The sequence below is a fragment of the Globicephala melas genome, chromosome 2, assembly GCF_963455315.2.
Source record: "Globicephala melas chromosome 2, mGloMel1.2, whole genome shotgun sequence".
In the NCBI taxonomy this organism is placed as follows: Eukaryota; Metazoa; Chordata; class Mammalia; order Artiodactyla; family Delphinidae; genus Globicephala; species Globicephala melas.
In genome coordinates this window covers 167,321,069-167,335,176 of record NC_083315.2, presented here as the reverse complement: position 1 = coordinate 167,335,176, position 14,108 = coordinate 167,321,069, and the positions used below count along the sequence as shown (strand labels likewise).

Sequence of the window (14,108 nt, the reverse complement as noted above, 5' to 3'; positions counted from 1 at the left end):
CCCTGCCCTGCCCCGACGGCCACCCAGACCCCCCAAGTCCCCAGGCAAACATGTCCCCAGGTCCAGGTCCCTGCACCTCAGCTTGGACGGGCTGCCGCCGTATCGTCTAGCGATCAAGGGCAGTGAACGAAGCAGACCAGTAAAAGCCTGGGAAGACCTCCTGACTCCGGCCGCTGCTCTGACCGCACCCAGTGAGGCCGGGCACCCAGACCGCCTCCTCTTCCATCCCCCTCTTCTTGGCTGCCTGCCACCACGCTGGAGGAAGTGGGATGACTGGGGAAAGCTGGGGGAGACTAGGAGCTGCCCGAGGGCGCGGCCCTGGATGGAAACCCGAGGCGGTTTCACCCTGTGAAATAATGCGCCCCCCACTCAGGCGACAAATGGGACCCCAACTTGCTCAGGGTGTCCCCGAGGCAGGGCTCAGGGAGCTAAGCCCCGTCCCCCAGGGAGGAAGCGGGTCCCTGGAGGAGCTGTACCAGGACACAGGGAGGAGGTGTGTATCAGCCGTTAAAAATAATCTCTGCCCTCTTTTCTCCCGAGGAAGCCTTGTTGTCAAAGGGAAGCCTCCCGGGCCTCCACGCTGCCCAGATGCAGGCGGTGCTGAGCCTCCTGCTGCCCTGCCTCCTGGCCCAGGTGTGGCTGGTACCCGGTTCCACCCCTGGTCCCCGCTCACCAGAGGCCCAGGCAGGACTGGAGACTCTGCCAACCCCCAGGGCCCAGACCGAGAGCAGCGAGGGGGCGCGGGTCCTGCAGGAGGACGAGGGCCCCCCCTGGCTGACAGCCGACTGGCAGAAGCTCTCTGGGGAGACCTCCAACTTGGGGTTCAGCCTGCTTCGTAAGATCTCCATGAGGCACGACGGCAACGTGGTCTTCTCCCCGCTCGGCCTGGCCTGGGCCATGGCAGCCTTGACCCTGGGGGCCAGGGGACAGAGCAGAGCCCAGCTGGAGACGGGGCTCCGCCTGCAGGCCCTGAATCAGACCCTGCCCGCCGTGAACCAGACCCGGCCCCCGCGCCTGCCTGCCCTCTTCAAGCAGCTCCGAGAAAGCCTGTCCCACAACCCAGAGCTGGGCCTGACCCAGGGGAGTTTTGCCTTCATCCACGAGGACTTTGACGTCAAAGAGACCTTCCTCAATTTCTCCAAGAGGTATTTCGATATGGAGTGTGTGACTATAAATTTTCGCAACGCATCCCAGGCCAAAGGGCTCATGAATCATCACATTAACAAAGAGACGCAGGGGAAAATCCCCAAACTCTTTGATGAGATTAATCCTGACACCAAATTAATTCTTGTGGATTACATCTTGCTCAAAGGTACTTTGATAATGCTCTGCTCTCCCAGAGCCATGGCTCTCTTCGCCTGTCTCTTCCTTTCCTGCTGGGCCTGTGTATGGTCGACGCCAAATGGTCTCCTAGGAACATGTTGTTCTCAGGTTTTACAAACAGAGTGAAACACACATTGAGCATGTAGGACATACCAGGCACAGTGCCAGACAATGTTTTCACTTGATGCCCCTGCCCTGGGGGCCCAGGTGCTTGCAGGGCTTAAGTTTTCTAAGCATGTCTACACAGCTCTCCTCTGACATTCTGACACGGGGAACCCTCTGGGTCGTTTTTTTTAAAAAAAGGCATATCATCTGAGAGATTTAGGGTTGCATCTTTGCTCTTTCATGCTCTACTTTTGTGTCCTGGAGCAAGTGACAAAGTCCCTTGTCCTCATATTCTCAATATAGAAAATGCACACTCCCACCTACCATAGAGATGAACTGAGGCTCAGAGACATCACATGATAAATGGCAGAGGCCAAACTCAGACGAGGGCCTGACACGCTCATCCCGGGTCCTTCCCATCCTGCCTCTCTCGTGGAGGACTGGACTGGTGTGGCCACAGTTGTAGCAGGAAGGTGACACTAGAGGACTTGCAAAGCCCGGGAGGAGGACATGCTTCCAGTCAGCCAGGCCAGACAGACATCAGTGTGTAGAGTCAGGGGCCCACACGCTGGCAGCCTCCTCTGGGTCGCGTGGCTCTCTGTCAGCCAGGGGCTCCTGCCCTCAGAGCCTCACCGAGCACAGGATGTGCGGGAATGTCATCATTTTGCCACGGTGGCCTCTGTTTGCACATGGTGTGCACTAGACAAAGTGGCGGTCAGAGGGCCCCTCCTGCAGCCAGGGCTGGGGACAGGCCTGAAGTCTTCTCTAGGCTGGAGCTAACCAACCCCAAGGGAGCGAGTGTAGAAGGAGGAGGTGGGTCCTTTGGGCTCCAGCTGGAATGAGTGACTTTTGTTCACTCAAACAAAAGTTCACTCAAAACACCCAGTGTTTTGTCCAGAACAATGAGGGGATGGGGGGGGCGGTCATTAGGAGATATCTCCGTGCTTTTGTGTGTGATGCCAACAGGGTCTCTGGATGGATCCACGTTTTGCCAGCTGGGAAAGAAGCCTGCGAAAGGCTGATCTTTGGGGAATTTATTTTGGCCGCCTGAGCTGCGGTCAAAACACACCTGATAAGGATGCGTTTCCTAGCTGGGCAGAAAAGGGGATAGAACACTGGCCCTTTATTACTTTAGCAAGAACGATGCTTTCGAGGAGGGCGGTTTCTGCAACGAGTTTCTTTCTTATCTGTTCAGGGAAATGGCTGACCCCTTTTGACCCTGTCCTCACCGAGACAGACACTTTCTACCTGGACAAGTACAAGGCAGTCAAGGTGCCCATGATGTACAGGGCAGGCAAGTTTGCCTCCACTTTTGACAAGAATTTTCGTTGCCACGTCCTCAAGCTGCCCTACCGAGGAAATGCCACCATGCTGGTGGTCCTCATGGGAAGGATAGGTGACCACCTGGCCCTTGAGGACTACTTGACCACAGATTTGGTGGACACGTGGCTCAGGAACATGAAAACCAGGTACAGCTCCCTCGTCGCCCTGCTCCAGCTCAGCGGGCCCCTCCCTACGGGCACCCACAATTTCGTTCTGTGCCCGTCCCAGCCCAGCCCGCTGCGGGCTCCCCGATGGCAGGGGCCGCGTTTGTCCTGTTTCCCCCTCTATCAGCATCTATCCCAGCGCCTGGCTCGTTCATTCACTCGGCCAGCCCTTATCAAGTTTCTCCCACGTGCCAGGCACTGGGACGCATGCACGATGCTAGCCCTCGCGGAGCTCACGTCCTAGTGATGAGAGCACCAGGGGGGTGCAGGTGGGGGCCAGGGAAGGCCTGGTCAAGAAGGTAGCGGTAAGCGAACACTTAAGAGGAAGGAGGATTCTGAGGGTACGCTGGGGGAGAGAAGAGGTACAGGCAGAAGTGGGAAGGTGCTGGGACGGGACTGTGCTTACTGGATTCCAGGAAGAGCGAGGCAGCCGGTGAGGCTCCAGCAGCAGATGAGGTCGCAGAGGAGCCAGCAGGTGTCACCCGGGACCGTACGTTACTGGCCCCGGAAAAGACTTGGGCTTTTGCCAAGGGAGACGAGAAGCCACTGGAGCCAAGCAGAGGAGCAGTACGGCCTGTGCTGAGAAGAGACACTAGGGGTATGTGGGAGGGGCAAGGGGACCAGCCAGGAGGTCAGCGTAGCCACCTAGGTCAGGATGCTCGGCAGGTGGCGGCAGTGGAAGTAACGAGGAGCAGTGGGGTCCTGGATCTGTGACGAAGCCGGAGGTGACGGGATTGGCTAACGGACTGGATGTGGGTGACAGAGAGGGAAAGAAAGTCAAAGGTGAAGGCAAAGTTTCTGGCCTTAGCAACGGGAAGGAAGGATTTGCCATTTACTGAAAGGGGAGACCGTAGGAGGAACACGCCGAGAGGTAAGTTCAAAAGTTCAGTCGGAAACATCTGGATCAGAAATACCTATTAGACATCCAGGCGGAGATGTCAGGAAGGCAGCTAGATCTGGAGTGCAGGGTGAGGTCCAGGCTGGGGAGTCAGCAGCACGTAAATGGAACCATGAGACTGGCTGAGACGACTGGGGCAGGGGGCCGCGTGCAGAGAGCAGGGTCGGAAGCACAGAGCAGGGTCGCAAATGCTTGTGGAATAAATTTATCCACCTACTGGGGTGGGGGGAAGGCAGCGCCAGTAAGGAGTCCACGGCGATGCCTCCGGAATCCTGTCACTCCAGCATTTGGCACAGAGAGGAGTCCAGCTAAAGATCTTCAGTTTCATTTTCTCTTCATTCTTCTTCTTTTCCTTCAAATCCTTAGAACCTAGCATAGGACTCAAACATAATAAGCCTTCAACAAATGTTTGTGGGGATACATTTATAAATCAGTCTCCAAGGCATGTCATGTCCTCAGTTATATTGCAGCCCGACAGCCTGGCCCAGCTCCGAGAGAGAGAGAGAGAGAGAGAGAGAGAGAGAGACAGAGAGACAGAGAGACAGAGAGACAGAGAGACAGAGAGAGGGATGAGAGAGAGAGGGAGAGAGAGAGAGAGGAGAGAGAGAGAGGGAGAGAGAGAGAGAGAGAGAGAGAGAGGGAGAGAGAGAGAGACGGAGAGAGGGAGAGAGAAAGAGGGAGAGAGAGGTGGGGGTGATGAAGGGAGCAAAAGGAAACTACACGAGACATTGTTCTGGGTGCTTAACATATATAATTTTATTTACTTCTCTGAAGAACACTGTGAAATTGGTATTGGTATTTTGGCTGTACTTCACAGATTAAGACATTGGGACTTCTTTAAGACTAATTTAGTCCCAACTAGTAGTTTTCATTCTTTTCATTTTTGAGCCACAGAACTCATCTCTCTAAACAAAAAACTCCATTGTGTGAATATATATATATATATATATATATATATATATATATATATATATATATATATAAAATAGATAATATCAGAGTTTCTCTGGCTAAAGGTAGGTAGGGGGTTGAAAATTCCCTTCACTCCCCTCCCCTTGTCCATCCTGACTCTTAAGGTTCTCCTAAAATCCGGGGGGTCTCTGTAATCTGAAAACAGCCTGGAGTCTGCAGGACTGATGGCAGCAGCTGTGTGGTTGGTTTGGGGTTGTTTTTAAAACCCAGGGAAACGGACACAAAGTGTGGCATTCTTTGCTAAAGAGAATGCGAGTCACTGGCTGGGAAATGAAGCTGGTTCCCTGAAGCTGAAGCTCTCCTCTGAGTCAGGCCATTCATTACAGAAGAACAGAAAGAGCTCTAGTCAACGGAGGGAGACTTGTTAGTGGGCATAAGCTTGGGGGAAGGTTAAAAGAAAGTGTGACCTTTTTAGTGTTCAGAATCTATGGCTTTTGTCTACAGTTCACCATTATATGTACTTGTACCACAGAAAAATGGAAGTTTTCTTTCCAAAGTTCAAGTTAGACCAGAAGTATAAGATGCATGAGCTGCTGAAACAGATGGGAATCAGAAGAATCTTCTCACCCTGGGCTGACTTGAGTGATCTCTCAGTTACTGAAAGAAATCTTAAAGTATCCAAGGTAAGTCAGGATCTTCCACTGGGGCCCAAACCAACGAATATTTTCACATACCATTTAACGTTGATAAAAGGCCAAGTTGTAGTAGAAAATTAGATTAAAATTCCAAAAGAATTGAAACAGCACCCAGGTTGGATGTCTTAAGAATTTGGAGCTACTTTTTAAAACATCTGTTCAACTAATTTAATCTCTCTTACGTAGAGCTCTCTCTCTACTCTCCCAGTGCTCAAGGAGAAATTTATCCCAAAATGGAACTGGTTCACAGATTCATTCAAAATTCCATGAAACTGCACCACTTTAAAGATGAAAGAAAGCCCCAGAGGTTATCTGGCTAACGTCCCGCCCCTTGTGGAAACCCTGTCTGAAATATCCCTACAAAACAGTAGGGATTACTATCATTATCGCCTCTTATAATAATTATACAGGTCCGTCACTCACATCACATGAGGTTCCTGGACGAAAGGGCCTCTCAGACACAACAGGTGGCCTAAATACAGGCCACCAGAGTTCAGGACGACTTCAGGGACCCAGGGGCTTACCCCATGGACCACTTCAGAGCAGTACCAGGTGCTGGGAAGCTGCTACAGAAGACTAACCACAGCCCTGCCCCGACCTAGCCTGCCAGAAGGAAGGTCAAAGTTCTCAGGGGTTCCAGGCGGCTTGAAAACCTTCCAGGAGGAACACCAGCTCGGCTCAAAAATCAGTAGCACAAAGTACATGCTAAATAAGTATCTGTTCATTGCATGCATGTGTGCATGAAGTGGCCAGCCACAGAGTCCCTGGGTCCCTACCCAGAATGAATTTCACAATCGGTTCCTGGTGTCTCCTGGTATTTTGTGGGCTTCTAAGGCAGTCGCTGGGGCAACCTCAGACCATTCCTCTCTGCGCAGATGAGCCCTGTACCACTCAATCCTGACAGCATGGCCCCGTGGGTAGGACAATAACACAGAATGTCCAGGGGCTCAATTAATTCCCTCACCTCCACTGGCACACAAACGGCCGTCCATGTATTTCCTTTTCCAGGTTTTACAAAGAGCGATGATTGAGGTGGATGAAGAGGGAACAGAGGCGGTGGTGGGAACCCTGTCAGAAATCACTGCTTATTCCATGCCTCCCATCATCAAAGTGGACCGGCCGTTCCACTTCATCATCTATGAAGAAACCTCCAGAATCGTGCTATTTCTGGGCAGGGTGGTGAATCCGACTCTCCTGTGATTGATGACATGCGCGAGTCCTTAGAGCCACAGCAGACGCTGGATCTGAGGTGTCTGAACTTACACAGGACACTGGCACTGGGTGTCGCGCCCTTGTCCTCAGATGCTAGCTTGAGCCATCCTTAGATAAATCTGCGTATTAAATTCAAACTTATTTTAAGGAGATGTTTGTACAAGCTGTCTGGTATTTTAAGCCTGTTTCTAAGAGCCTTTGTTATTGACTAAAGACCATCTTGGTATCTGGACTTAAAACTATGGTAGATCAAAACTCTATTTCAAGACGAAGCCTTTGGGAAGAAGACAAGTACACATTCTCCATGGGTCATGAGCTTGGCTCTCTTTACTTCTCCCTAATGCAAATTAGTGTTTTATTTTTAACCTACTATAGAATCATTTCTTGGTGACTAAAATTAGAAGAAAATAGCCGTGGTCAGTCCTGCTGCAATGTGGCTCCACCCACTCCGTGGAGCCGTTAACTGAGCCACAGATCATCCAGTTCAATTCCTTCGTTTTACAAAGCAAAGAAATGGGAAACCGGAGAGAGGGCCGCAGTATGGCTTTCGTGGGCCCCAGGCACTTTTGTCTTCACAGGCTCCTCCCTCTGTAAAAATAAAATATATATGTGTGTGTATAATAGAAATTATATTTTATGACTGCACTGGTATAAAGATGAATATACTCTGGGTTATATCTGTCCTTATACCAGTGCAGTCAAAGCATGGAACTTGCTTGTTGCAAGAAGTAAAACATATTCATGGGCCCCTAAAAGTATCGTGGGCTTGAGGCACTGTGCCTACGGCATCTCAGAGGAAGGAAAACGTCACCCAGTGGAGCAATGGCAGAGTCAGAAGCCTGCCTCTCCTGACTCCAGTCCCCAAGCCCATTTCACTCTTCTTTCTGTCTACAACATCTGATGGGGTCCATCCACTTCAACAGGCAGCATGTGCTCACCTCTCAGTTACCCACTGTGGCTAGACGGAATATAAGCATGGACTTTGTCCCAAGGTTCAAAGAAAAACAGCAAATACTTTCTCAGCCAGTCATTTTCTGTTATATAGACAAGAAAATATTTTAGGAGTAATTTCAGAGAATCGTGAATAGAGTTAACTAATCTTGGAATGTCAACTATGTTGACTAACGGCCTAATTGGGTTTTTATCTGTTTGCTATCCAATTTAAATATACTTAAAATTAATGTATTGATTAGTCATCTTATTACAATAAGTCAGAGTTATGTAAATAGTACTTAATGTGAATAGGTAATAATAATAAGCAGCAGTCTAGAGACTAACTCTTCATCATTCTAAAACCTGGATAGGAGTTTATTCCTGTATTCCCTGCCAAGGGCACTAGCTGACATTGGTAAGCCAGGCGACTCTAGAGCCTAGAAAGAAACAAAAATAGATGACTAACTGCAGTTGGCATTCTTAAGTGAGTTGTTAGTATTCAACTAATGAGGTCCATTTATGGAAACATAGCAGAAAGAAATAAAAGAGGGCTCAAATTACCCATTTTTAAGAGATGAAATCTAAAAATGAAAGCCTATGAGGACACAATACCCTCTGAAATAAATACGGCCAAACCCAGCTATAAAAAAGGTTCATTATTATCAAAGGATTCATAGAACATACATATCAAACTCTCCCCTTATCTCTGCCCATATTTGCACAAAACAATCATGGCATAACAATGATAACTGACATTACTCTTTAAGGTAGAAAATGGCCCTATTCGCTATAAAAAATTAATATTTCCCCACATATGCTTGAAGAAGCTCCAAGAACACTAGGTTTCAGATTTTCTAAATATATATGCATGGTGAAAAAATGCAGACCAATGAAAAATGTACTTAATCTTACAAAAAAATTCAAGGTTTCAGCTGAGGGGGAAAATTCTGAGCATTGTAACAATGCTTCACTATATTTAAGTGTCAGGTTTTAAAAACTGTTCCTACACACACACACACACACACACACACACACACACTCTCTCTCTCTCTCTCTCTCTCTCACACACACATGCTATATAACAACTGAGAACAGATTACTGACTTAGTTGAATTCATTTCATCTTCACTGTAAAACCACTAGGGCCAAGCTAAAGAGACTGTTCCATTTCAATTCAAATATTTCACGTATGTCCACTAACTGCAGGCAAAATGGACTTACTCCTCCAGAATAAGGTGTCTTTATAAAGCTCAGGAAATCAAGTAACGGAAATGACTTTTAAATGTGTATGAGGTTATGGAAGAAAAGCTCTATATGTTCCTCTGTATTAAGTAAAATGCTTTTTGCCTTCTCCATTTCTGCCAGTAAAGTTGATTCTACAGGTCTATTTTTTTGCTTATAACGCTAACTAGTGAAATTTTGGAACATGTCCTTAAAACTGCAAGTTTCCACAATTAACAGATAGAGATGTCCTTATTTCTCTGCAGCTACAGATGGAGATCTTTCCTTGTCACACAACTGGTTTAAAGGAACTATTTGATAAGTTGTTAAACGAAGAACTGTTATAAGAGTATGTCTTGTTTCCAGTGTAAATCGAGATATATGTGGATACTCATAACTGTCACCAATTTGTTTCTTACTGTTTTTACATATCTGTCCTTGGAAGTATAGTTTTAACAAATATTTCAGTGACTTTAGAAATTATCATGTTCTGTGGAAAAAAAAGGAAACCTCCAAACATAACGTTAATTGACTGTCTTAATTGATAATTTAGTGCCTAAGACTGCAGCTGACTTCTGTAGATTTCTGAGCTCTATAAGCAGTAGTGACTTTTCTCTGTCAAATTGTTTTCCTCTTCTCCCACATGCATGGTGGAAAATAAAAAGTTCCTAACTCTGCTAAATTTATTTTTGAACAAATAAACTGAAATTCTCCATTCTTTCAAGTAACAGAGTCAACGTGGACTATGAATCAAAGTACTAGAAAAACTGACGCTGTTCTGAGGTCCATTACATACGCCCAATACTCTCTCCTAGATCATAATGTATTCAGTTCCACGTTAGTGATGTTAGTAGGAGACGTCACTAAAATAGTTAAATGAAATCCACAAAGAATACATGAATTAACCAGTACTGTCAAGCTTCTCATACCTACTCAATTTTTAATTACTGACAAAATGAATGGTTGAACAATTCCATTTACCTGACTGTCCTTAAATGAAAGGTATGAAGAATCACTAAAAATACCCAAAATAGGGCTTCCCTGGTGGCACAGTGGTTGAGAGTCCGCCTGCCGATGCAGGGGACACGGGTTCGTGCCCCAGTCCGGGAAGATCCCACATGCCGCGGAGCGGCTGGGCCCGTGAGCCATGGCCGCTGAGCCTGCGCGTCCGGAGCCTGTGCTCCACAACGGGAGAGGCCGCAACAGTGAGAGGCCCGCGTACCGCAAAAAAAAAAAAAAAAAAGCCAAAAAGGAGGCCATATGTAACGAAAGGGGGAAACAAACAGCATGAAAGCCTCACACTGAGTAGCTGTCCCCTGGGTAATATATAGTTGATGTCCGTGCGCTTTTCTTGTTCATTACTTAAGAATGAACTGTCTTTAATTACAGAATAAAAACTGCAGGAAAGTATTTAAAACTTTTTTCACAAACACAGGTATCTCATTAACCTATGTTTTATTTTGAGTAAATTCATTATTCATTATTTCACATTATAAAAAGTAACCACACGCATATGCATTCACAAATTAGATCATCTTTATCATACATCAGTATATTTTAAAAAAACAAATATTTTCTAATAACAATATAGTTATATGCTGATTGCATTTTGAAATAGAGAAGCTGACAATAGCTTCATACAGTATATCTCAAGAACTGACATTTTTAAAATTAAGAACTGAATATATTCCACAGGCAAATGTTGATGGAAATATTAGCATTAGTACAAATATATGCTGTTGACATAGCTTAAGCATGATAGCTTGGAGTAACAGCTGATTCAAACTAGAGTCATCATTTTTAATTCAGTAAGGACAAGTACAATCTAAAATGTAAACAAAGTATTTATAAAATAAATTCTTCTAGGAAATAAAGGAAATCATCAATCTGTTATTTTTAAGGTAGTTGTAGCTAAAAGTTATCAGAAATCTTTGTAGAATTTTCATTGCCAAATTTTAATTTCGGAATGTCGAGGTACAACATCTTGTCATCACAATCATAGGACTGATATAATTTCGGACAGCTGTTTGTACCCTGTTACAGTGTGACTTTTCAACTGGGCTTGGAGATTTGTGAGAAAATGCAGTGTCATTCTTACTCCCAAGTCCCCCTCCAAGTGATTACCTAGGCGGGGCAATTTCAGTTGATTTGGACCTTTCAATTTGTAAATGCTAAACTCTAGAACAATTAAATAGATGGTTTCCTGCACAAATAAATGCAGACTTATCTCTTTTGTAGCAGTAGTTAAAGCACATACCTAAAGTTGTGTTTCATTACACTTCACTATAACATTGGAATTCTGTAACCACATTATTATTCAAGAAATATATATTATACCTCCTAGGGAATATAATTTCAAACATGGAACGTTTAACAACACCAGCTGCCATTATGTATCTCTCTCTTTCCCATTCATTAAAAAAAAAAAAAAAAAAGCCCGAGCCATTGCTTTAGCTTTTGTCCATCGATCACGTTATCTCCAGTTGTCTTTGTTCTGCCTCCTTCAAGCAGATGATTTAAGGATTGGATTTTCTGGATTTTCTTTGTCAAAAGGAGGAAAGAAAGAGAGAAGAATGAAAGAGAGAAGAGAGAGAGAAGAAGGAGAAGGAAAGAAAAAAAAAGAAAACAAAACATGAAAATTTTTATCCACATAATGCTTACAAAGTAAAGAAATAGATATAATCTACTTTGAATAAACCTAATATATGAGAATGGTGAATTACATATTAAAGATCACTTGGAATAACCTTTAACTATTAAATCCTATGTGCATCTAACATAGCATTCAATTCAATTCATACTTTTCCTACGTTTTTCACTTTCTATAACCATAACAGAAATTAACACAGCCTAAAAATATATCAATTGTCTGGCCTTGAAAGACATAAGATATGATGCATTCCGTACTTCCTTTAAGACACTGATATTCCTAAATACCAGATGTGTCATCTCCACGATACTGTAAAGCTGGAGAATGTATTGCATAGAATTTTTTTGAGCAGCAAAAACTGAGATAATTAATAGTTTCTGAAATCACTTCATAGGTTTATTTGAAGAAAAAAAGGATAGATTTTCATTTGGAGATGGCACTGAATGGTGGATAATACTCCACAGAAACATGACCAATGTAGATATCAATCACCTATTTCAGTTATGTGGCGGTGTGCATACATGAGAAAGTCCGAATTAGAACCACATAACATGGAGAGAGAGTTGTGGACCTGCAGATTCAGTTACACACTGATAAAGCAGCTGCGATACCAATATTCCTCCTTCTTCAGAATATTCAGGAAAGAAGAAACAAACTGCTGTGACTTGTTAGCAGAGTGTTTGTCTCTAGATGCATTTTTTAAAACAATCAATTATAGATATAACTGATTATATGATTATTTATATAATTATGTATTACAAATATCGAGCAAGAGAAAATTCAGTCAATAAAAAGGAAAAACATGCTCAACAACGAAAAAACAGATAAAGATAGTAATCTGAAATAAAGGAGAGCTAGTATAAATATATTAGGCTTCAATGGTCTTTACTTATCAAAAATGCCTATTGCATTTAGAAGGATAAGTTGAAAAGAGAATGAATTGCATTCTGATGTTATTAAACGTGTTCTTCAATAGAAGAATTCCAGGGCAATCTTTTGACAGGAAGAGGGTCAAGGGTGATCGAGAGGAAGGATTTCAGGATGCCAGAATGGAAGGCGCCTCAGAGGATGAACTGTGAGCCTTGCCCTGTCATTTCGCGGGCACACTGAGGCCCAGAGTGCTCACTGGAACTGCCACGGGAACCAGGGCGTGAGGCTCCAGCTCCGTGCTCTCCATAGACCATTACCCTGTCCTGCCTCTATTTTGAGACTTTAAATGGAACTCCCACAGTATAATCATTAGAGCAATAATTATATGGCTAAGAGATTCTCTGTAAATAAAAATATCTTCTGTATTAATACTACTAACCTGTACTATCAACATTATTTTTTCTATTTACTATTACTTTTTTCTATTATCTAGTCCTACTCTTTCCTTGAGCTCTATTCAATAAATGTATTTCTAAGTTCTGAATGAATTTTGAATACATCTATATTTGTATACACCAATGACCAATTAAAATTTTTGAACAAATTATAATACAGTTCAGTTCCTAAATAGGACTCCAGTGTGGAGTTTCTGCAAAAAGATGCACATCAGAAACTTAATAATAGAAAATATTCATGAATTAAGTGAAATATGTTTAAAAGAAAGTCTGAATCCTGTTTAAATTCTCTTCTAATCAGAAGATTCACGTGTCCCATATGAAAGAGGACACGTGTAACTATAGTTTGGGTATTTTGGATGAATCACTTCTACCTGGATACAACCTCTCGTCATGGAGATTTCTTTTTGGCACTACCCTCTTAAATGTTTAACCTAAAAGAAACAAAGGCTTCGACAATTCAAACAAGATCCAAATGGTGCATAAAAAGGAACCACAAGGGGAAAAGGAGAATAGAGGCCCTTTATGACCTTTATAACTTTAAGGAACAAATGTTGTCTGTAGAATCTCTAGCTTATTGGACCCACAACTCTGGATTATATGCTGCAGTAATATTTCTTAAGTGGCATCAGTTACACCCATCCCTCTGAGCACTGGGTGATTCAATGCTGTGTACTTAAGCTAGTTTGTTTAAACGAATGCAATTACACTCAGAGTCTTCTCAGAGCTAAATTTCCTGAATGCAAATATTTCACAGAAAAATAAACAGACCTCAGATATTAGTGGGAACCATTTAAAGTTTCTTGTCAACTTCCTAAGGTTACAATGTCTTTGCCACATATAAATTATCTTATATAAAGTATCCGATGTAACAGTGATAATAATAATCCCTTTTAATTGATGACACTGCCTCATTACAGACATCTTCTATTCTTCGGAGAAGTATTTAAGTGGGAAGGAAAGTACACTGAGAAAAGAACAGAATAAAACACTTAGCAGTACATCACTGGATTACTTACAAGGTAGCCTTCCGTGGTTGTGTATCTTTACTTCCACTGCTCTTGGGATCACCTGAGTTACCTGTCCCTCGGGAGGTGCTAGGCAGGGGAGTATTAGAGGAAAAGGAACTGGGAGCACTGCCAGCATTACGAGTCCGGAATGAATCATCTGAAAGTAATACGTGTACAGTCAGCCAGACGGAATATACTTAGAGAGATGTGAACCTTAGAAAAGGTTAATGATAACTGACTTTGTTTCCCTTCTTTTAAAGTCAACTTTATTAAGGTATAATTTATATACAATAAATTGCACGAATTTAAGGTTCTGACATCTGTATACACCCATGAA

General features: G+C 44.0%; 2 protein-coding genes across 12 annotated transcripts in view; one reads left to right on the top strand and one right to left on the bottom strand.

The window, feature by feature from the left end:
- Positions 1-588: 588 nt before the first annotated feature.
- On the top strand, positions 589-9,462 carry SERPINA10 (serpin family A member 10). 2 transcript variants are annotated; one of them, XM_030883128.2, is made up of 4 exons: positions 589-1,312; positions 2,624-2,897; positions 5,258-5,408; positions 6,429-9,462. In XM_030883128.2, exons 1-4 carry the CDS (start codon positions 589-591, stop codon positions 6,618-6,620), a joined length of 1,341 nt encoding a protein of 446 aa, XP_030738988.1. In that variant the 3' UTR covers positions 6,621-9,462. The 2 variants fall into 2 exon arrangements, 1 of the variants encoding a protein (XP_030738988.1); XR_009562787.1 differs by lacking the exons at positions 589-1,312; positions 2,624-2,897; positions 6,429-9,462 and adding an exon at positions 3,239-3,786 and having other exon boundaries at positions 5,258-5,395.
- A 776-nt stretch (positions 9,463-10,238) lies between these two features.
- Positions 10,239-14,108, bottom strand: part of PPP4R4 (protein phosphatase 4 regulatory subunit 4) — a 119,841-nt gene continuing 115,971 nt past the window's right edge. For 9 of the 10 annotated variants that reach the window (XM_060295239.2, XM_060295240.2, XM_030883478.3 and 6 more), the window contains 2 exons: positions 13,781-13,928; positions 10,239-11,327 (listed from right to left, as the gene is read on the bottom strand). In XM_060295239.2, the coding sequence (XP_060151222.1) occupies positions 11,303-11,327; positions 13,781-13,928 (173 nt within the window). In that variant the 3' untranslated portion in view covers positions 10,239-11,302. The remainder of the gene's footprint in view (positions 11,328-13,780; positions 13,929-14,108) is intronic. The other variant, XM_060295237.2, reaches the window with a different exon arrangement.